General features: G+C 39.4%; 1 protein-coding gene across 1 annotated transcript; it reads left to right on the top strand.

The window, feature by feature from the left end:
- The first annotated feature begins 2,037 nt into the window (after positions 1-2,037).
- Positions 2,038-19,666, top strand: LOC132354368 (zinc finger protein 850-like). Its single transcript, XM_059906318.1, has 4 exons — positions 2,038-2,071; positions 9,927-10,053; positions 10,702-10,797; positions 18,748-19,666. Exons 2-4 carry the CDS (start codon positions 9,936-9,938, stop codon positions 18,792-18,794), a joined length of 261 nt encoding a protein of 86 aa, XP_059762301.1. The 5' UTR covers positions 2,038-2,071; positions 9,927-9,935; the 3' UTR covers positions 18,795-19,666.
- The last annotated feature ends 1,834 nt before the right edge of the window (positions 19,667-21,500 follow it).

Raw genomic sequence — 21,500 nt, 5'->3', positions numbered from 1 at the left:
CGGGCCCAGTTGCTCCGCGGCATGTGGGATCTTCCCAGACCAGGGCTCGAACCCGCGTCCCCTGCATTGGCAGGCAGACTCTCAACAACTGCGCCACCAGGGAAGCCCTGTCATCATACTTTAAGATAAAAACTGTAAGCTAGAAGACAATGGTATAATTCTCTCAAAATTCTAAGGGAAAATTATATCCAACCTAAAATTCCAAACCTAGTTAAGCTATCATCCAAAAGAGGTTAGAATAAAGACGTTTTTAGACTTGTAAGGGCTCCAAAATTGTATTCCAAATTAGTCTCTCTCAAGGTGCTAATGGAGGATTTTTTAAAAAATAAAAATGTGAGACTGAATCAAGAAAAAAAGAAGACATAAGCTCCAGGAAACCAGTAATTCAACATAAGAGGTGAAGGAAATTCCCAAGATGGTCATGTGCTAGTTATTCATTTATTGTGTTTCAGTCCCACACTGAACCTTCTATGTGGTTCTCTGTAATGTTGGGATTGGGACTCTGCACACTACATTTCCCAGGCTCCTTTGCCAGCTGGCTTCTTTTTATTTATTCACTGATAAATCGAACATACTCATTAATTAACTCTACAGTGGAGAAATCTTATGGACACCATTTAAACTATAAGTAATAAAACCTGGGGCTTTCCTGGTGGTCCAGTGTTTAAGACTCTGCGCTCCCCATGCATGGGGCACGGGTTCCATCCCTGGTCCGGGAACTAAGATCCGGGGTGGGTGGGGGGGGAAGTTAACATTACCAGTAATGGAACATATTGACATTGCGTGTCTCCTGATAAAATAAACCAAGAAGAGCATAGCATCATTTATGGGATTTTCCTCCCCAAAATGTATAAACGATCAGGACACATCAGGTAAACCCAAATTGAAGAACATTATACAAAATAACTAATCTGTACTCTTTGAAAATGTTAAGATTGTGAACAGGTGGAATAAACAGAAAACAAATAGTAAGGTGGCAGATTTAAACCCAAATATTTTAGTAGTTTCACTGTAAAGGAGAGTGTCTATACTTGAGGGTCTGGGACAGATAAAACCATGCATCTCGTAATAAATTACTTTGCAATCTTCCTTCTTGCTTTAAAAGCATGTTGAATTTGCATTCTAATCCATAGTAAAAGTGCCTATTTTAACATAACCCGTTAATGTTGTTTAGCATATAGTAGATTAAAAAAAATTCTGTCAACCTTCAAATAAAATTGATGCCCCATAAAGATACCCTCTTTTATCATTTTACAAAAGCCTAACAGGAGGCTCAGAGGTTAATTTCTGTTACACAGATACAAGCCTGGTCTCCCAAACAGGTGACCCACATTCACATACACACAACACCCAGTCACACCTGCGGTCACAACTCAGCATCTTCAGCATCCTCTGCCCCGCCCTCTTCCTCACCTGAGTGCGGAGACACACGCGCGCACACATACTCTTCAAGATCGTGATTTCTTCTCTGTCGCCTCTTCAATACAGTCCAGAAAGAGAAGATTAGGTTCCACCTTCACTCTCACCCTGAGCGCTGCGCGGACCGAGGCCTGGACTCACGCGACGGACAAAGATGAAAAGTGTGTCATCCCCTCTGCATTCCGAGGGCGAACTAGAACCTCCAGAAATCTCCCGGGCCCGGCGGGTTGGGTCACGGGTGCCAGGACCAGCTGAGAAGAATCAGTTCGCTTGCATTCTGGCCGATTGGCTGCTTTTCTGGCTTGAACTACATTTCCCAGAGGCTCTGCGACTCGGAGCTACTTAAGCCGCGAACCTGCGGTCTCGCCTTTTGCTTACGGGCGATAACTGAGCTGCCAGAGATGGGTAGGACTGGCAACTCCAGCAGGTATGCCGGCTCCATCTGCGAACCGCTTGGCGTCCGGCCCTTGCGGTTCTGATTGGTGCGGAGAGGCGGTGGATGAGCGCAAACCTAGCTTCCGCGCCGAGAGGAATCGGGGGCCCGTTTTCAGCCTCTGGACTACATTTCCCAGAGAACTCCGCAGGCCCACGCTATGTCCCGCGGGATTTCGCTGCTGCGTTTCGCAGCGGCGGGGCCGTTGGCTCCGCGGAGGTAGGGGCTGGGGGGCCTTTGGAACCCGGTGCAACTTAGCTACTTTGGACCAGACCGGAACTAGGGAAGGACTAGGGTGAGGAGTTGGGGCCCCGGCCTTTCGTGTCCGGAGCGAGAAGAGAGGAGATCGTGTGTGTGTGTGTGTAATTGTTACAGTGTGTCTTCGCAGTGTGTGATGGTGACAGTATGTGGTGATCACTCTGGGTGATGGAGTGGGGTGCTTGTGACTGTATGGGGTCCTTGTTCCCAGAAAGGGTATGTGATTGTTACTGCATTGTGCGCCATTGTGGGGGATGTAGAGGGCAGGTGACTGTGCATTTGGAACTGTGTGTCCCGGTAATGGGTGTGTGATTGTTTGAATGTGTGCAGCACCGTGTGCCTAGGATTTGGAGGTCTGAGACTGTGGTGTCAGGCGCCTGTGACTGTGCAGGTGCAACTAATATGACATTAGTGTGTGGGTGTGGGGAGTCCTGTGGCCGTGCAATAGAGACCTTATGTGTCCTCTAGGTATTTATGTGGGATTATATGTAACCGGGTGACCTTGTATAGCACTATGTGTGCCATGGTGGGTGGGTTGTGATGCTGCAAGTGTGGCTTCACCACTCCATACCTAGGAGTCATTTGTGAGCCCATGATAGATTCTAGCTCTTTTCCTGTAACTGCATTGGGCTGGATTCTTCAGTCTTCCCTGACCTTCCTCTGTATGTGTGTGTGGGTGGAGAGGGGCTGGAGAAAGTGTGGGATCCCAAGAAAAGCTAAGTGTCCCATCAGTTTTTTCTTTTTTCCTCAGTTACCTCACTAAGAGGAAAGAATGGTTTTTGAACATCCAAAGGCCAAGATCAAAGTGCTTTGGGATTTTTTCTTTCTTCCCTGAAATCTTTGTTTTTCAAGGCATATATTTTTTTCCTCTTCTGACAATTCCTGACTACCAAAAGCCCATTCAAGAGACCTTGTCCTTAGTACTTCCCATTTGGATACATAATGGAGGCCTTGGGGTTAGACCCAGAGACCCAGTTTCCTGTATGTCCCCTCCATCTTAGTATTAATTTGGCAGTTTCTCCTGTGTGCCATATCTCCTCTAAGATCTCTGCTGGCCTAGTGAGGCAAAAACAAGAGGCTTCATCATAACAACTGAATTGTTGAAAATAAGATGAGTGCATATGTGGCACACACCACACCACACACCAAGCAAAAGCCATGCAATTTATGGGTTGGTTTTGGTTAGTCTCAGTCCAAACAGGTGATAAGATCTTTCACTTTGCCAATATTTTTGAAGTAGGAATGACATGGAGGCTTGATCAAAGAGTTCTATACCAATAGGACAAGGGATTTGCCAGGTAATTTGTGAGTAAATACTTGGACCAGTTTCCAGGTCTATTTTGAATTAAATTCTCAAATGGTCCTGGTTGGAGTTCTCAATCTGGAATCCATGGACTCCATCACCAGATATCTAAAGGAAAGGAGGGCTGGAATGAAATTCACTAAGGGTTACAAAAATGGTAGAACCACGGATAGATCTAAAAGCAGAGACTATAACACTTTGGGACAACCTTTGAGATAATAAAATCCAAAATTACTTTTCACAAACAGAGAAATTTTAAGTAAATCCCAATATAAGGTGGCATTTTATGCAGCTAAGTAAAAATATGTTTGAGATAGAACATATCCATTTTCATTATTGTGACTAACATTAAGCAATTTAAAATAAATAGAAGGGCTTCCCTGGTGGCGCAGTGGGTAAGAATCCGCCTGCCAATGCAGGGGACACGGGTTCGAGCCCTGGTCTGGGAAGATCCCACATGCCGCGGAGCAACTAGGCCCGTGCGCCACAACTACTGAGCCTGTGCTCTAGAGCCCGCGAGCCACAACTACTGAAGCCCGCATGCCTAGAGCCCGTGCTCCGCAACAAGAGAAGCCACTGCAGTGAGAAGCCCTTGCACCACAACGAAGAGTAGCCCCCGCTCGCTGCAACTAGAGAAGGCCCGCGCACAGCAACGAACACCCAACGCAGCCAAAAATAAATAAATAAAATTTAAAAATAAAATAAATAGAAAATACTCAAGAAATTGTTATAGTTAAATCTCCTCCCTAATTTTTTAGGAACAGAAGTTATTTGTAAAAGGGCCAAAGGAATGTGAGGTCCTCAGAATGAAGAAGCTTTAGAGCTGTCAATTGAAGCTCAGTAAATATCAAACCAATTCTTAGCTAGAGTCAAGCTCTTCAGAAGCTCCCTGGAGATTCACATGAAGGAAAATAGATGTCTTAAAGGGCAGATTATGAATAATAGGGGAAACTATTCTCAATTAGTAGAACTATGTTTCCTTACTTCTCTATTATCACATCCTTGAAGAAGTTCCTCTGGAAAGGATTTATCCGTTTGGCCTCCACAGCCACTCATGGATTTGACCACATCCATGAATACTTCCTTCTTCTGAGATGACAAAAACCTTTTTCTTCTCCAGAGGGCTGTGCCCCCATAGTGCCCTGGTGGGGGTGGCCATGAAGGGGCAAAGAGGGGATATAAGGTGATCAAAACATTGTAGGCAGACAGCATGTATCGAATTGCTTAGGCAATGCTGGACATTTTAAACTTCACATAGCACTTAATTAGATTATCAAACATCCACAGTTTGGAATTCTAGCTAGACTTAATTTATTATTGGGAGCAAGGGGGGGCAGTTCCAGATAGTGGAGAGAAAGGTGATAGGCCTCTGCCCAGCTGAGTGAGGGCGACTCAGAACTTGAAAGCCTTGCATGTAAAAGTTCAGCTGGTCCTCGTCTAGGCCACCCGCATCTCTCCTTTGATGTTGCAACAGCCTATTAACTGATCCCCCTACTTCTTTCATTGCCTGCCTAACATTCCTTCTTAACACAGCGGCCAGGGTGATTCTTCCAAAATGTAGGTCATCACTCCCTGGCTTAAAACTTTCCGTGGCTGCCCATCTCACTCAGAGTAAAAACCAAAGTTTCTACGATGGCTTACACAGCCCAATGTAATCTGGCTCTCGGCTGCCTCTCTGACTTGATTTTCTATATATTTTTAGGTAACTTAATTCTGCCCCTTCTGCTTTTGAACTTGCCGATTCCCCTGCCTGGCATTTTCTTGCTCCTGATATCTGCATCACTTACTCTTTCACTTCTTCAAGACTTTGCTCACCTGTCACCAAATTGGAAAAGCCTTCTTTGACCACCCTACATAGAATAGCATCTCAACCAGTGCACTTCCTATCTCCCTTATACTGTTTTATTTTTTCATAGCTCTTATTACCATTTTTTAACAGATATAATTGACGTAAAACATATTAGTTTCAGGTGTAAAACATAATGATTCAATATATTATGTATATATGTATATATTATGAAATGATCACCTCAGAAAGTCTAGTTAACATCCATCACTGCAGATAGTTACAGACTTTTTTCTTGTGATGGGAAGTTTTAAGATCTAATCTCTTAGCAACTTTCAATATATAATATAATATTATTAACTATAGTCACCATGTTGTACATTACATCCCCAGGACTTATTTACTTTATAACTGGAAGTTTGTACCTTCTGACCACCTTCACCCATTTTTGCTGCCCCCGCCCCACCTCTGGCAACCACCAATCTAGTCTCTGCATCTATGAATTTGGTTTTTTGTTTTGTTTTGTTTTTAGATTCCACATATAAGTGAGATCATATGGTATTTGTCTTTCTCTGTCTTACTTCACTTAGCGTAATGCCCTCAAGGTCCATCCATGTTGTTGCAAATGGCGAAATTTCATTCTTTTTTATGGCTGAATAACATTCCAGTGTGTGTGTGTGTGTGTGTGTGTGTGTGTGTGTGTGTGTATCACAATTTCTTTATCCATTGATTCACTGATGGACACTTAGGTTGCTTCCACGTCTTGGCTATTGTAAGTAATGCTGCTATGAACATGTGGATGCATGTATCTTTTCAAGTTAGTGTTTCTGTTTTCTTCAAATAAATACCCAGAAGTGGAATTGCTTGATCATATGGTAATTAAAAAAAAACCTTTTTGAGGAACCTCCATACTGTTTTCCACAAGGGCTGTGCCAATTTACATTCTCATCAATGATGCACAAGGGCTCCCTTTTCTCCACATCCTCACCAACACTTGTTATTTGTTGTTTTTTTAACAGTAGTCATTCTAATAGGTGTGTGAGGTGAAATCTCATTTTTTTTTAATAAAGCATTTTTTAAAAAGTTTATTTATTTATTTATTTATTTTGGCTGCGTTGGGTCTTCGTTGCGGCGCACGGGCTTTCTCTAGTTGCAGCGAGCGGGGGCTACTCTTCTTTGCGGTTTGTGGGCTTCTCATTGCAGTGGCTTCTCTTGTTACCGAGCACAGGCTCTAGGCACATAGGCTTCAGTAGTTGTGGCACGCAGGCTCAGCAGTTGTGGCTCGCGGGCTCTAGAGCACAGGCTCAGTAGTTGTGGTGCATGGGCTTAGTTGCTCTGCGGTATGTGGGATCTTCCCGGACTAGGGCTCAAACCCATGTCTGCTGCTTTGGCAGGCGGATTCTTAAACACTGCACCACCAGGGAAGTCCCAACATTTATTTTCTTTATCTAGAGACTTCCTTGCCCAACTGAGCTTCATCTATGAACCCATCTCAGGTCCTCCCATTCTGTCAGGGAGCGAGTGATGGCACCCAGCAGCAGGGTCTTGTCCCTTAGTATCCCATTCTTTTCTTTTTTCTTTTTTTTCTTTATTGAAGTATAGTTGATGTACAATATGATATAAGTTACAGGTGTACAACATGATTCACAATTTTTAAAGGTTATACTCCATTTATAGTTATTAATATTGGCTATATTTCCTGTGTTGTACAATATAGCCTTGTAGCTTATTTTACACATAATAGTTTGTACCTCTTAATCCCCTACCCCTATATTATCCTTCCTCCTTTCCCTCTCCCCCACTGATAACCACTAATTTGTTCTCTATATCTGTAAGTCTGCTTCTTTTTTTTATTATATTCACTAGTTTGCTGTATTTTTTAGATTCCACATATGAGTGATATCCTACAGTATTTGTCTTTCTCTGTCCGACTTATTTCACTTAGCATAATACCCTCCAAGTCCATCCATGTTGTTGCAAATGGTAAGATTTCATTCTTTTTTATGGCTGAGTAGTATTCCATTGTGTGTGTGTGTGTGTGTGTGTGTGTGTGTGTGTGTATGTCCATTGACAGATGAATGGATAAAGAAGATGAGGTATGTGTATATATGTATATAATAGTGCTGCTATGAACACTGGGGTACATGTATATTTTCGAATTAGAGTTTTCATCTTTTCCAGATATATGCCCAGGACTGCTGGATCATATGGCCACTCTATTTTTAGTTTTTTGAGGAACCTCCATACTGTTTTCCATAGTGGCTGTACCAGTTTACATTCCCACCAACAATGTAGGAGGGTTCCCTTTTCTCCACACCCTCTCCAGCATTTGTTATTTGTAGATTTTTAAAATTATGGTGTGAGGTGATTCCTCATTGTAGTTTTGATTTTCATTTCTCTAATAATTAGCAATATTGAGCATCTTTTCATGTGCCCGTTGGCCATCTGTATGTCTTCTTTGGAGAAATGTCTATTTAGGTCTTCTGTCCATTTTTTGACTGGGTTTTTTGTTGTTGTTGTTGTTGTTGAGTTGTGTGAGCTGTTTGTATATTTTGGAAATTAAGCCCTTGTTGGTTGCATCATTTGCAAATATTTTCTCCCAGTCTGTACGCTGTTTTTTAAATTTTGTTTGTGGTTTCCTTTACTGTACAAAAACTTATAAGTTTGATTAGGTCCCATTTATTTATTTTTGCTTTTATATTTATTGCCTTGGGAGACTGACCTAAGAAAACATTGGTACAATTTATGTCAGAGAATGTTTTGCCTGTGTTCTCTTCTAGGAGTTTTATGGTGTCCCATCTTATGTTTAAGACTTAGCCATTTTGTATCTCATTGTGGTTTTGATTTGCATTTCCCCTATGGTTAGCTGATGTTGAGCATCTTTTCATGTGCCTGTTGGTCATCTTCACGTCTTTGGAAAAATGTCTATTCACTTCTTCTACCCATTTTTTAATCGGCTTTTTTTTTTTTTAATGTTGAGTTCTATGAGCTGTTTATATATTTTGGATATTTACTCCTTATTGCTCATATCATTTGCAAATATTTTCTCCCATTCTGTAGGTTGTCTTTTCGTTTTGTCGATGGTTTCCTTTGCTGTGCAAAAGCTTTTAAATTTAATTAGGTCACATTTGTTTATTTTGCTTTTATTTCCTTTGCTTTAGGAGACAGATCCAAAAAAATACTGCTCTGATTTATGTCAAAGAGCCTTCTGCCTCTGTTTTCCTCTAGGAGTTTTATGGTTTCTGGTCTTACATTTAGGTCTTAATCCATTTTGAGTTTATATTTGTAAATGGTATAGGAGAATGTTCTAAATTCATTCTTTCATATGGAGCTGTTCAGTTTTCCCATCACCATTTGTTGAAGAGACTGTCTTTTCTCCATTGTATATTCTTGCCTCCTTTGTCGTAGATTAATTGACCATAAATGTGTGCGCTCTTTTTTCTGTTCTAGTATCCCACTCTTTTCTAACAGTGTTCCCATTTGTGTGCAGTGCTCTATGATGGAGCCTAAATACATTCCACTGGGCCTCCCATATCAGAATTGTGGGTTTGTTTTTTTTTTTTCAGATTCAGAATTGTGGTTTAATGAAGTGGAAATGATTGTTGAATGGGATAACTCATCTTCACAGGCCTGTTTATTTTTCGTTAATTTTTGAGTTCCCCTTTAAAAAAAAATATGAAGTATTTCTTACCGCAGAAGAATAATAGAACACTCATGTACTTAACACATAGAATAGGAAGGCCTATTGAAGACCCTTTTGTACCCTGCCCTCCCTCTCAAAGTGTAACCTGTAAAGAAAATTTTGTAGTCATCATTCTCTTGCTTTTCACAATTGTTTTGCTATTTATCCCTAAACAATATACTGTTAGCTTTTCTATAGTTTTGAACTTTTTAACAAGTAAGACTAGCCAGATGCATAAGTTTTTGAGAATTTTAGACCTTCAAAGCTGTAAAGGAACTTAGAGATCTTGTTCAATCTCAATATCCAAAATAATGGAATGGTTATGTCTTGCCTTCCTAAGATGAAAGATACATCCAGTTAAAAAGAGTTTATTAAAGAACTTGCATTATAAGGAAAAATACTTATGATACTTTCTGAAAATGACGATTCTTAGTATTTGGTGTACACTTTAATTAGATCAAAGTCCTATTATGTGCAATAGAGGTTTTGCTTGTTTGTTTGGTAAATATTTTAGAGAGATTCTAACTTTTTCCTTTAAGAAGTAAGAAAAAAAAAAGGGAAAGGAAGAGCTCATATTTAAGAGTTTATTGTAAGTAGTAATTAGCATGTCAGAGGTTCACTATACAGTTCTTTCAACTTCCTGTATGTTTGAAAATTTCCACAATAAAAATATTGGTAAGTCAGGGATGATCATTAAAATAAATAGTAATTTTCCAGGCCTACAGGTTGCTGTGTGTTTTTCTACTCTATTTCATTATTTGGGAAACTGTAAATAAATGTGTGTTTTGTTCATTCCTAGCCCTAGCCGTGGGGTAATGGGAATGTCTCACTGTATGAAGGAGGTTTGTCTACAGCAATAGGAATATTCAAGAAGGTGGAGGCACTTTGTTCTAATTACACTAATTTTTTTACTCTGCCCTATCTTTGGCTTAGCCCATTTGCTCAGTGTATTTTCTCCATCCTTCAGTGTCCTTTTCCATCTCTTCTTTCATCTGAAAAACATTTCCTTTAATTTTAACAGGACTACATGGTTTTGTCATTTTAGGGGTTGGTGATGTTCAGGGATGTGGCTGTAGACTTCTCTCAGGAGGAGTGGGAATGCCTGGACTCTACTCAGAGGGATTTATATAGAGATGTAATGATGGAGAATTACAGCAACCTGGTCTTACTAGGTAAGGATTTCTTTTATTTATTTATTTATTTATTTATTTAATTTACTTTTGGCTGCACTGGGTCTTCGTTGCTGTGTTGTGGGCTCTCTCTAGTGGCGAGAGGGGGCTACTCTTCGTTGTGGTGCACGGGCTTCTCACTGCGGTGGCTTCTTTTGTTGCGGAGCATGGGCTCTAGGTGCACGGGCTTCAGTAGTTGTGGCATGCAGCCTCAGTAGTTGTGGCACACAGGCTCAGTAGTTGTGGCACACGGGCTCTCGAGCACAGGCTCAGTATTTATGGTGCACGGGCTTAGCTGCTCCGTGGCATGTGGGATCTTCCCAGACCAGGGATCGAACCTGTGTCCCCTGCATTGGCAGGTGGATTCTCAACCACTGTGCCACCAGGGAAGTCCTAGGTAAAGATTTCTATTCCCAAATAACTTGTGAATTTTGGGTGTATTTTCAGTTGTCTGGGTGGATTTCTACCTATTTCCTTGGGAATTATTTTGTACATTGTAGATTTGGAGATGAGCAGCACTTTGTGGTACCTTTATCTTCTCCTTGCTTTACACCTTCCTCTTGTCCTTCATGTTGTTGCCTGTTTTCTTGAGGACTGGGTTTGAATTCAGGAACAGCATGATTATGTCTTCTTATTTTTTCTTACAAACAGGACTCTCTATTCCTAAGCCTGATGTGATTTTCTTATTAGAGCAAGGGAAAGAGCCCTGGATGGTTTCAAGGAACATGGTGGGAGGATGGTGCCCAGGTGAGTAGATTGAACAGGTAGGGAAAGGCACTGCAGTTAAGAACCCAGCTGGTGGGACTTCCTTGGTGGTCCAGTGGGTAAGACTCCGCTCTCCCAATGCAGGGGGCCCGGGTTCGATCCCTGGTTGGGGAGTTAGATCCCGCATGCATGCCGCAGCCAAGAAGTCTGCATGCCGCAACTAAAAATCTTGCATGCTGCAACTAAAGATCCCGCATGCCGCCAAGAAGATCCTACATGCCGCAACTAAGACCCGGCGCAGCCAAAATAAATAAATACATATTAAAAAAAAAAAAAAGAAGAACCCAGATGGGGAGGGAGGCAGCACCTTAAACGTATAGATTGAGGAATCTCTTCCTTGAAGGCCCATCCAAGGGTTGTGAAGAAAAGCCCTAAAACACGTGGAAAAAAGTAAAGTGCTTCCCTTTTACCCCCACCTTTACTCTCTGTGCTATTCATCTGTCATAATTCCCTCCCATTTCAAAGCCCTTTTTCTCTAAGAGCCATTTTATATCATATAACTTAGATCCACTTCTTTCCCTTTTTTAAACTCATGTGTTTTTTTTTTTTTAATTTTTATATTTATTTTTGGCTGTGTTAGGTCTTCGTTTCTGTGCGAGGGCTTTCTCCAGTTGCGGTGAGTGGGGGCCACTCTTCATCGCGGTGCGCGGGCCTCCCACTATCGCGGCCTCTCTCGTTGTGGAGCACAGGCTCCAGACGCGCAGGCTCAGTAGTTGTGGCTCACGGGCCTAGTCGCTCCGCGGCATATGGGATCCTCCCAGACCAGGGCTCGAACCCGTGTCCCCTCCATTAGCAGGCAGATTCTCAACCACTGCGCCACCAGGGAAGCCCCTAAACTCATGTGTTTTTAAAAAAATCTTCTGAAATGCATTTTTAAGCCCTATTGTTCATTTTTCCTACTGATCTTTGAAATTTTTTTCCCTCTGACTAGTTTTGCTTTGATGTAGCAATTCTGTGCATTAACAGATATTCATTTACTTTTAGTCAACATTTATTGACTTAAAATAGTGTTCTAATTGTAGGATAGAGATGATTTTAATTTTTTTCACAGAACATTACAAACGTGTTTAAATTTTTTTTTTTTTTACTTTATTACGGACAGAGGAATGGACATCCCATGAATTCATGCCCTAGCTTCAGCAGTTATTAACATGTTTTCGATCTTATTTCATCTATCCTCATTGACCTCTGCATCCCCCACCCTTGAAGTATTTTAAAGCAAGTCCCAGATATCATACGTTTAAATACTATTAAACATATAAGTTGCTTTTTACAGTTTCTTCTATTTAAAATTACTACTCTGATGCATCTTTATTTAGATGGATATTTTCATATTTGATGATCAGATATGAGATTCCTGGGCCAAAAAATTTAAACCCTTTAAAGCTCCTGATATTCTAGCACAGAAATGCATGATCCAGGGTTAATTACAGATTTTTTACCCATATTCTGATGTTAGGTCCTGGCATTTTCTTTGAAAACGGGTTCCCTATTTGGAGTTCTGCCTTATTTTTCATACATATTAAACCCATAAGGCGTGAATCACAATTTAAGCTTTCAGTTTTTTACATGAAGGGACAACATAAAGATTCTTGCAACCGGTGTGAATAGAGAATCTTCTAGGGCTGTGCTGTCCATACGGTAGCCACTAGCTACATGTGGCTATTTAAGATAAACTTTATAAAGTAATTAAAATTAGATAAAAAATTTAATTCTACAAATGCACTAGCCATGTTTCATGTGCTCAGTAATCACATGTGGCTACTGGCTACCATATTGGACAGTGCAGATTCAGAGCATTTCCAGCTTTTCAGAAAGTTCTGTTCCATTTCTATCATTCTAGACAGTTCCTCTCTTCTGCACAAGGTTTTCACTATTGATTTCTCTCCATATAATGCAAGAGCAATTTTTTTTTGTGACTAGCCTGTATAAAGTCTTCCCAGAACATTCTACTTATTTTTGTGTGTTTCAAAAACCTCTTTTTACTAGGTAAGGTAATGATACAAAAAAGAATATATGTAAATTTTAAAGCCTAACAACAAAAAAAATCTGTGACCCTGCCATACATCTCAAGAACTAGCATACTTCACAATGCCACTGCACCTAACTCGTGCTCATTTTTTATTCTGTTTTACTGCTCCCGCAACGTCCCCATAGCACCTAATCTGATTTTTGTGCTTATTCTTCCTTTGACCCTTTTATGTGATTTAATAATTTTAGTACCCATAAGCAATGGATTTAGATTTTTTGTTATTGAATATTATAAAAATGGTTTCATACTATATGGAGCTTTCTCTAACCCAATTTTTTTCACCTAAAATTTTTTTTAGGTGATTTTTTTTCATCCATGTCTTTGCATGTGGCTGTGGTTCATTAATTTTCATTGTAGTCTACTATTATCCCATTATGTGCCACATATGTATCACAATTTATGTGTCTGTTCTCTGGGTCAGTGGAATTTGGGTTCTTTTGAACTAAATTGCTATGAATATTCTTGTAAATCTCTATTGTTGCTCATGTGTATGAATTTCTCTAGGATATATACCTAGAAATGGAATTTCTAGTTCATAGGGTATGTAAATATTCAATTTTTCAAGATAATGGCAAATTCTTTTTGAAAGTAACTGTACCACTCTGCTCTTCCAGTACCAGAGTTTTCTTTGATGCATTTCCTCATTTACACTTAGAATTTATAATCACACATTATAATTTGTGCCAATGCAGTTGCCCAGAGTTAGTGAAACACAAGGTTAGGGCACAGTCCTCCAGATTGCCAAATTTGCCCAAGACTTCTGGCACAAGACTTCTGGCATCATCTGAAAGTTTAGGAGTCCACAGGGTCAACCTCATTTCCGATCAGCTGGCTACAAATTCGGGGATCTTCGTGGACTCCCTCAAATTTTATAATTCACGAGAATAACTCACAGAACTCAGGAAAGCACTATACTTATAATTAGTTTTATTACAGCATAAGAATACCAGCAAAAGGATTAGAACCAGCCAAAGGAAGACACACATAGGGTAGAATCTGAGAGGGTTCCCAAATGCGAAGGTTCCATGTCCTCAGGGATGCTTAGCCCTCACATCATTGATGTGACAATACGCGTGGAATATTGCTAACCTAGGATGCTCACCTGAGTTTCAGTGTGCAAAGTTTTTATCAAGGCTTTATTACATAAGCATGGTTGAGTTATCACCCATGTGGTTGAACTTGGCCTCCAGCTTCCTACCCTTCTATGGAGGCTGATTTCACCTGGCCCAAAGACCCAGCTCTCTAAGTATATGGTTCATCTTTCTGGCATGGGCAGCTGCCACCAGGAGTAGGTGTAGTCCAAGGGGTTCACTATGAGTAACAGAGATACTCCTATCACTTGAGAAATTCCAAGGCTTTAGAGGTTACCTCTCAGGAACCAGGACAGAGGCCAGACCTCTCTTTAGGGAAAGTTAATTCTTCACTATACAATAGTGAATGTAAAGTTCTACATTTTCCTAGTTTTTATCAACTAGGTTAAATGTTTTTTTAAAAATATATATTTGTTATTTATACTTTCTTTTTATGTAAAATTTTGCCATCTTTTCCACTAGATTGTTTAGGTTTATTTTCTTAATAATTAATTAATTTGCAGGGGTTATTTATTTACTTACTTAAAATTGTGTTAAAACAATGAATAACAAGTGTGTTCCATTTTAACCTTTTTTGAGTGTAAATTCAGTGGCATTAAGTACATTCACATTCTCTTGCAACCATCACTGTATTCATTTCCACAACTTTTTCATCTTCCCAGAATGAAACTATGTACTCATTAAATAATAACTCCCAATTCCTCTTCCCCACCAGGGCCTGGCAACCACCATTCTACTTTCTGTCTTTATGAATTTCACTATTCTAGATATCTCATATGAGTTGAATCGTACAACGTTTGTCTTTTTGTGTATGGCTTATTTCACCTAGTACAATGTCCTCAAGTTTCATCCATGTTCTGGCATGTGTCAGAATTTCCTTTTTAAGGCTGAATTCTGTTGTATGTATTTACCACATTTTGTTTATCGATTCATCCATCAGCAGACATTTGGGTTGCTTCCATCTTTTGGCTATTGTGAATAATACTTCTAGGAACATGGGTGTACAAATACCTGTTTGAGTCCCTGCTTTCAAGTGTTTGGGTATATACCCAGAAGTGAAATTGCTGGATCATATGGTAATTGTCTGTTTAATTTTGTGTATACACACACACACACACACACACACACATTTTCTTTATCCATTCATCCACTGATGAACACTTAGGCTGTTTCCATGTCTTGGTTAATGCTGCGGAGAATGTGGGGGTACATATATCTTTTCAAATTAGTGTTTTCATTTTCTTTGGAAAAATACCCAGAAGAAGAATTGTTGGATCATATGTAGTTATATTTTTAATTTTTTGAGGAACCTCCATACTGTTTTCCACAGTGGCTGCATCAATTTACATTCCCATCAATAATGACAAGGGCTCCCTTTTCTCTACATCCTTGACAACACTTGTTATATTCTTTTTGATAATGGCCATTCTAACAGGTGTGAAGTGATATCTCATTGTGCGTATTTTTTGGCCCGTCTCACAGCTTGCGTGATCTTAGTTCCCAGCTCAGGGATTGAACCGGGCCCCGGCAGTGAAAGTGCCAGGTCCTAACCACTGGACTGCCAGGAAATTCCCCACTGTGGTTTTGATTTGCATTTCCCTGATGCTTAGTGATGTTGAGTATCTTTTCATTTACCTGTTGGCCATCTGTATGTCGTTGGAAAAATGTCTATTCAGATCTTCTACCCATTTTAAAAAAGAAAAATGTATTTATTATTTTTATTTTTGGCTGTGTCAGGTCTTAATTGCAGCATGTGGGATCTTCACTGCAGCGCGCCGGCTCTGGGTTGTGGCACTCGGGCTTGTCTCTAGTTGTGGCTCGTGGGCTCCAGAGCGTGTGGGCTCTGTAGTTGAGGCACGTGGGCTTTCTAGTTGTGGCTCGCATGTTCAGTAGTTGAGGCATGCGGGCTCAGTAGCCCCGTGGCATGTGGGATCTTAGTTCCCTGATCAGGGATTGAACCCGCATCCCCTGGATTGGAAGGTGGATTCTTAACCACTGGGCCACCAGGGAAGTCCCTCTTCTGCCCATTTTTAAACCAGACTTTTTTATTTATTTATTTTTACTATTGAGTTGTATGAGTTCTTTATGTATTGAGATTTTGGATATTAACCCCAGATATATGATTTGCATATTTTCTTCCATTCAGTAGGTTGCCTTTTCATTTTGTTGACGGTTTCCTTTGCTGTGCAGAAACTTTTTTTTGATGTAGTCCCACTTGTTTATTTTTGCTTTTGTTGCTTTTGGTGTCATTGGCTCTGCCATTTAATAGCTGTTTGACTTTTGGCAATTCACTTATCCTCTCTGGGCTTCTACTTTCTCATTTGTAAATATAGATAGTAGTGATACCTACTTATAGGATTCTTGTGAGGATTAAATGAGTTTAAATATGTATAAAGCAGTTAGAATAGTGCCTGGCCCATGGCAAGCAGTTTGTTAGCTATTTTCTCTTTTCTTTTAGTGCTTATTCTTGAAATTTCATCATACTTAATTAACTTAAAGTGTAAATCAGTATCTTTATTATAATCTTCTCAAGTAATATAAAGATTTTTAAATATTATAATTCCAGTCCCCCATCTTCTGACTCATATGCTATTATTATTCAGAATTTTAATGTTATTAGTTAAACATTATTATTGTTTCATTACATTAATAGTAAACAATTATTGCTTACATTTTTCAAAGTCTTACTTTACACTTTCTTCTTAGTTCTTCTTTCTGGGGTCATTTTCATTTTTTCTAAAGTACATCCTTAGAAGTTTCTTTCTGTTCATGATAAATTCTTGCAGTTCTATACATCTGAAAATGATCAAAATGAACAGAATTGACTTAACCATGAACAGAAAGAAACTTCTAAGGATGTACTTTAGAAAAAAATGAAAATGATCCCAGAAAGAAAAATTCATCAGTTCTGAATTAAAAAAGCTATTACATCTTTGAATATAGTTTCAACCCTGTTCTTTTTTGGAAGACCGATAAGATCTTTGTCCTTTCTTCATGACTCTTAACTTTGCTTTCATATTTCTAGTCTCTTTTCCTCTATATAGTATGTGATATAAAATTTCTCCAGATAAGTCATCTAGTCACTGATTCTCTCATGAGTTGTATCTGATTTGCTACTTAATCTGTCCAGTGAGATTTTGTTGTTGATTCCTTTCCTTCCCTTTCTCATAGTTTATATGCTAAAGAAACTGGATCATCTGTCCTGTTATTTAACTTGTACCTCTCTCCCCTTTATTCCCTATAAACAAACTGTATTAGTATTGTGCGTTTTATCAGGAAGCATTTAATGTCAATTTGTTTCTCTTTCTGTGGTGTTAACAGCCATTTCATCCTCTAAAAATTACCAAAGAATTAAAAAATTGTTATTATAAACTCATAGATTTAAAAAAAATATTTGGTATTTCATCAGTTATTACATTACAGTTATTATTCTTAAATATATGCTCAAATTGTCCTTTATTTGACCAGTAGGAGCCTCTTCAGATTTGTTCCTGAGTCCTTTTGACATGACTCTAGGAAGTCTTTGATAGCTTCTTTGCTTTTCTAATATGCCACTTTGTTCCAGGGCTCATAATATACATTTTCTGCCCTGTCGCTGAGATGCTCCAAGGAGCCCTGATTCTTTGGAGTGAGAAATAGTATTTAGAGACAGCAATCTAGTCATTAGCCTGCTCATGCTGCTGGATTGGTCACTGTTTCTAAGACTTCAATGGATGAAACTAGGAAGTATTTGAAAAAAACACGTCATGATTATATTCTAATATTTCCAATTCATCCATTGACTTTTTTTTTTAGTACATATACTCAAGGATGCTTGCTCATTGCTTTGTTTCTTTTTTTTTTTAATTTTTATTTATTTATTTTTGGCTGTGTTGGGTCTTCGTTTCTGTGCGAGGGCTTCCTTTAGTTGAGGCGAGCGGGGGCCACTCTTCATCGCGGTGTGCGGGCCTCTCACTATCGCGGCCTCTCTTGCTGCGGAGCACAGGCTCCAGACACGCAGGCTCAACAGTTGTGGCGCACGGGCTTAGTTGCTCCGCGGCATGTGGGATCTTCCCAGACCAGGGCTCGAACTTGTGTCCCCTGCATTGGCAGGCAGACTCTCAACCACTGCGCCACCAGGGAAGCCCCATCCATTGACTTTTAAATTACATTTTTTTTTTTATTTTTAAAGTTCTATTTGGATTTTTAAAAAAAATTTCCCTGGTCATTTTGCTAATCAGTTGTTACTTTCTCATGTTTTAAAAAAACTAAACTTTTTACATTCACAGAAAAGTTGTAAAGCTAGTACCAAGAGTCCCTACATATCCTACACCATTTCCCCTATTATTAACAACTTTCATTTGTACATTTGTCATAATTAACGAACCAATACTGATCCATTATTATTATTATTATTTTTTATAGCTACTATTTATTTATTTATTTATTTATTTATTTTTGGCTGTGTTGGGTCTTCGGTTCGTGCGAGGGCTTTCTCTAGCTGCGGCAAGCGGGGGCCACTCTTCATCGCGGTGCGGGGACCGCTCTTCATCGCGGTGCGCGGGCCTTTCACTATCGCAGCCCCTCCCGTTGCGGGGCACAGGCTCCAGACGCGCAGGCTCAGTAGTTGTGGCTCACGGGCCCAGCTGCTCCGTGGCATGTGGGATCTTCCCAGACCAGGGCTCGAACCCGTGTCCCCTGCACTAGCAGGCAGATTCTCAACCACTGCGCCACCAGGGAAGCCCTGATCCATTATTTTTAACGAAAGCCTGTATTTTACTCAGATTTCCTTAGTTTTTATCTAATGTCTTTTTTTTTTTTCTGTTCCAGGATCCCATCCAGGATACCACATACATCTAGTTGTCATGTCTCCTTAGGCTCCTCTTGGCTGCGACAGTTTCTCAGACTTTCCTTGTTTGTGATGACCTTGACAGTTCTGAGCAGTATTGGTCAGGTATTTTGTAGACTGTCTCTCATTGAGACTTGTCTGGTACCTTTTGCATGATTAGACTGGGGTTATGGGTTTTTGGAAGGAAGACCACAGAGGTAAAGTGCCATTCTCATCACATGATATCACAGGTACATACTGTCAACATGACTTACCACTGATGATGTTAACCTTGCTTACCTGGCTGAGGTAGTGTTTGTCAGGTTTCTCCACTGTAAAGTTATTCTTTTATTTCCCCCTTTCCATACTATATTTTTTGGAAGGAAGACACTATGCACAATCCACACTTAAGGAATAGGAATTATGTTCTACCTCCTTGGGACAGAGTATCTACATAAGTTATTTAAAATTCTTCTGCTTAGAAGATTTGTCTTTTCTCCTCCACTTATTTACTTATTCAATAACTTATTTATATCAGTATGGAATCATGAATATTTGTTTCATATTATGAGTTATAAATTTAATACTACTTTATTTACTTTGTTGCTTTGGCCATGGGGAGCTCTTTCAAGTGGCTTCTGTGTCTCTTTGAACACCATCACTCTCGGTTTTTGGAAACATTTCTTTACTTCTGGTATACGAGATGCTCCAAGCTCCTCATGTATATTTCCTGTCCCAGGCCTAGAATCAGCAACTTCTTGAAGGAGCTCTGGTTTTATTTATTGGAGAATATTATTAGAAATCAAGATCTGGGTACTTGGTGTACTTGTTGATACTTGGGTACTTCTCACTTTTTGACTCCATCTTTTAAAAAAAATATATAGTGAATTTTTATATATTTTCTCTCCTAGTATCTGAAGTGGCTGGTGGTTTAACTCTTCTGTTTGTTATTTCTGCTAATGCTAATACCTGGTGGTTTATTTCTGCTAGTCTTACTTTTGATTGTGACTTTCTATGCGCCTCAGTTTGAAAGGGGGGAATCTTGAAGGATCTGGATTCAAAGCATTACTCTAAGAGATTATTTACTCGTTTCTACCAGAGACCAGGTCTATTCTTTCATTAATTTCTCAGTTTGAGGTGTCCATGACAGGTAGTGTAAATTTGAACTCCAATCTTATGTGAGGATGGATGTTAATTATTAATTCTCAGGTGAGACTCTTTTTTAAATTTTTGATGGTGGTAGTTGTGGTGAAATCTAGAACCATAGCTGAGGAGAGCAGATTTACCTGTTAGTCCCTTATCTGGCAGGAGACTGTTTTTCCTAGCCCACCCTTTAACTCTGGGTGTGGCTTCTTTGAAGACCTGGGTTTTATGCTGTAGTCTCAGGTTTCGTTCTTCACTTTGCGTGGTTTGAGACTCAACCTTGTTCCTTCACATGGACATCAATCCACAAAAGCTCTTGGTTTCTGTTGGGATGCCCCACAAGGTGGTTTCAGTTCTCAGGTTTGCTTTGCCACTCCAGTTTCAGTTTTCTTTTCTGTGTTTAGTATGTTTACATTGTTTTTGATTTTAGGAATTTCCTTTACTTTCTTGAGCGCTCAGTGGCAAGTTTAAAGAAACGTTTATTTTGATAGATCCAGCATTTAGCAGTTTTGCAACAGAAGACTACTTTTCATGATAGATAAAGTGTACCATACTGCTAAAAGCAGAGGTTGCAGTGGGAGAGATGAGGAAGAATGTCAGTACCCGCAATGTTTGCAAAATACTAGAAACAATCTAAATGTCTGTCAGCATCAGAATAGAACAGTAAATCATCCTGTTTCTATTGTATGCTAAATAAAACCATACTACCATGAAATGAATGAATTATAGCTAATATATCAGGCTAATCATAAAAAACAGTCACAGGATACAAGTAGTATGATGCTATTTATATATAGTGTTCAAATGTTGTCATACTGCACAGTATCTTAAATAGGAATTCACATATATATAGTAAAACAATAATAAAAGGAAAGAGAATGAGAAATACAAATTTCAAAATAGTGGTTACCTGTAGGGTACAGGAAAGCAAGAACAATTTGCTTTGGGAGGGATATTCAAGAAGCATCAATAATGTTTTATTTTTTAAGCTTAGTAATGGATACATAGTATTCATTTCATTATTCTTCATACCTTTTAAATATGTGTATATACAAATGCATAAAACACTCTCATTTGTATGTATTTCTTAACAAAAAATACTTTTTGACTACTGTTGAAGCTAAAAGGAGAGGAATAAGGTGACTAATTGGGATGCTGTGTTAGTAAATCACACATAAGATGATAATAGGTTAGACTAGGGTTCAGCAAACTATGTATGGCCTGTGAGCCAGCTGCCTATTTTTTATAAATAAAGTTTTATCAGAACATAGCCACACCTATTCACTTATGTGTTGTCTTTGGCTATTTTTGTGCTACAGTGGCCAAGTTGAGTAGTTGCAATGGGGACTGTGGCTTGCAGGCCTAAAATATTCACTATCTGGCTCTTAAAGAAAAAATTTGCTGACGCTTATGATGTTAACAGTAGAAATGTTGAGAAAATGATTAGATTCAGGATTTTTTTTTTTTTAAGGTTAAGCCAGAAGGATCAATAGTAGTTGGATATGTGAGCTTCTGGCAGAGTGGAGAGGGTAGAGCTGGGAATCATCAGCAGATGGATAGTTTATTAAACAATAAGACTGAATTAGATCACTTGATAAATGAGTGAAATATT

Source organism: Balaenoptera ricei, chromosome 19, assembly GCF_028023285.1.
Source record: "Balaenoptera ricei isolate mBalRic1 chromosome 19, mBalRic1.hap2, whole genome shotgun sequence".
In the NCBI taxonomy this organism is placed as follows: domain Eukaryota; kingdom Metazoa; phylum Chordata; class Mammalia; order Artiodactyla; family Balaenopteridae; genus Balaenoptera; species Balaenoptera ricei.
Note: the sequence above shows the minus strand (reverse complement) of the source record. Positions and strands in the feature narration are given on the sequence as shown.

Coding starts and splice junctions, on each gene's coding strand:
- LOC132354368 (XM_059906318.1), top strand. CDS start 9,936: ATGTTCAGGGATGTGGCTGTAGACTTCTCTCAGGAGGAGTGGGAATGC. Junction 10,054..10,701: donor CAGCAACCTGGTCTTACTAG/GTAAGGATTTCT, acceptor TCTTACAAACAG/GACTCTCTATTCCTAAGCCT. Junction 10,798..18,747: donor GGTGGGAGGATGGTGCCCAG/GTGAGTAGATTG, acceptor TTTCTGTTCCAG/GATCCCATCCAGGATACCAC.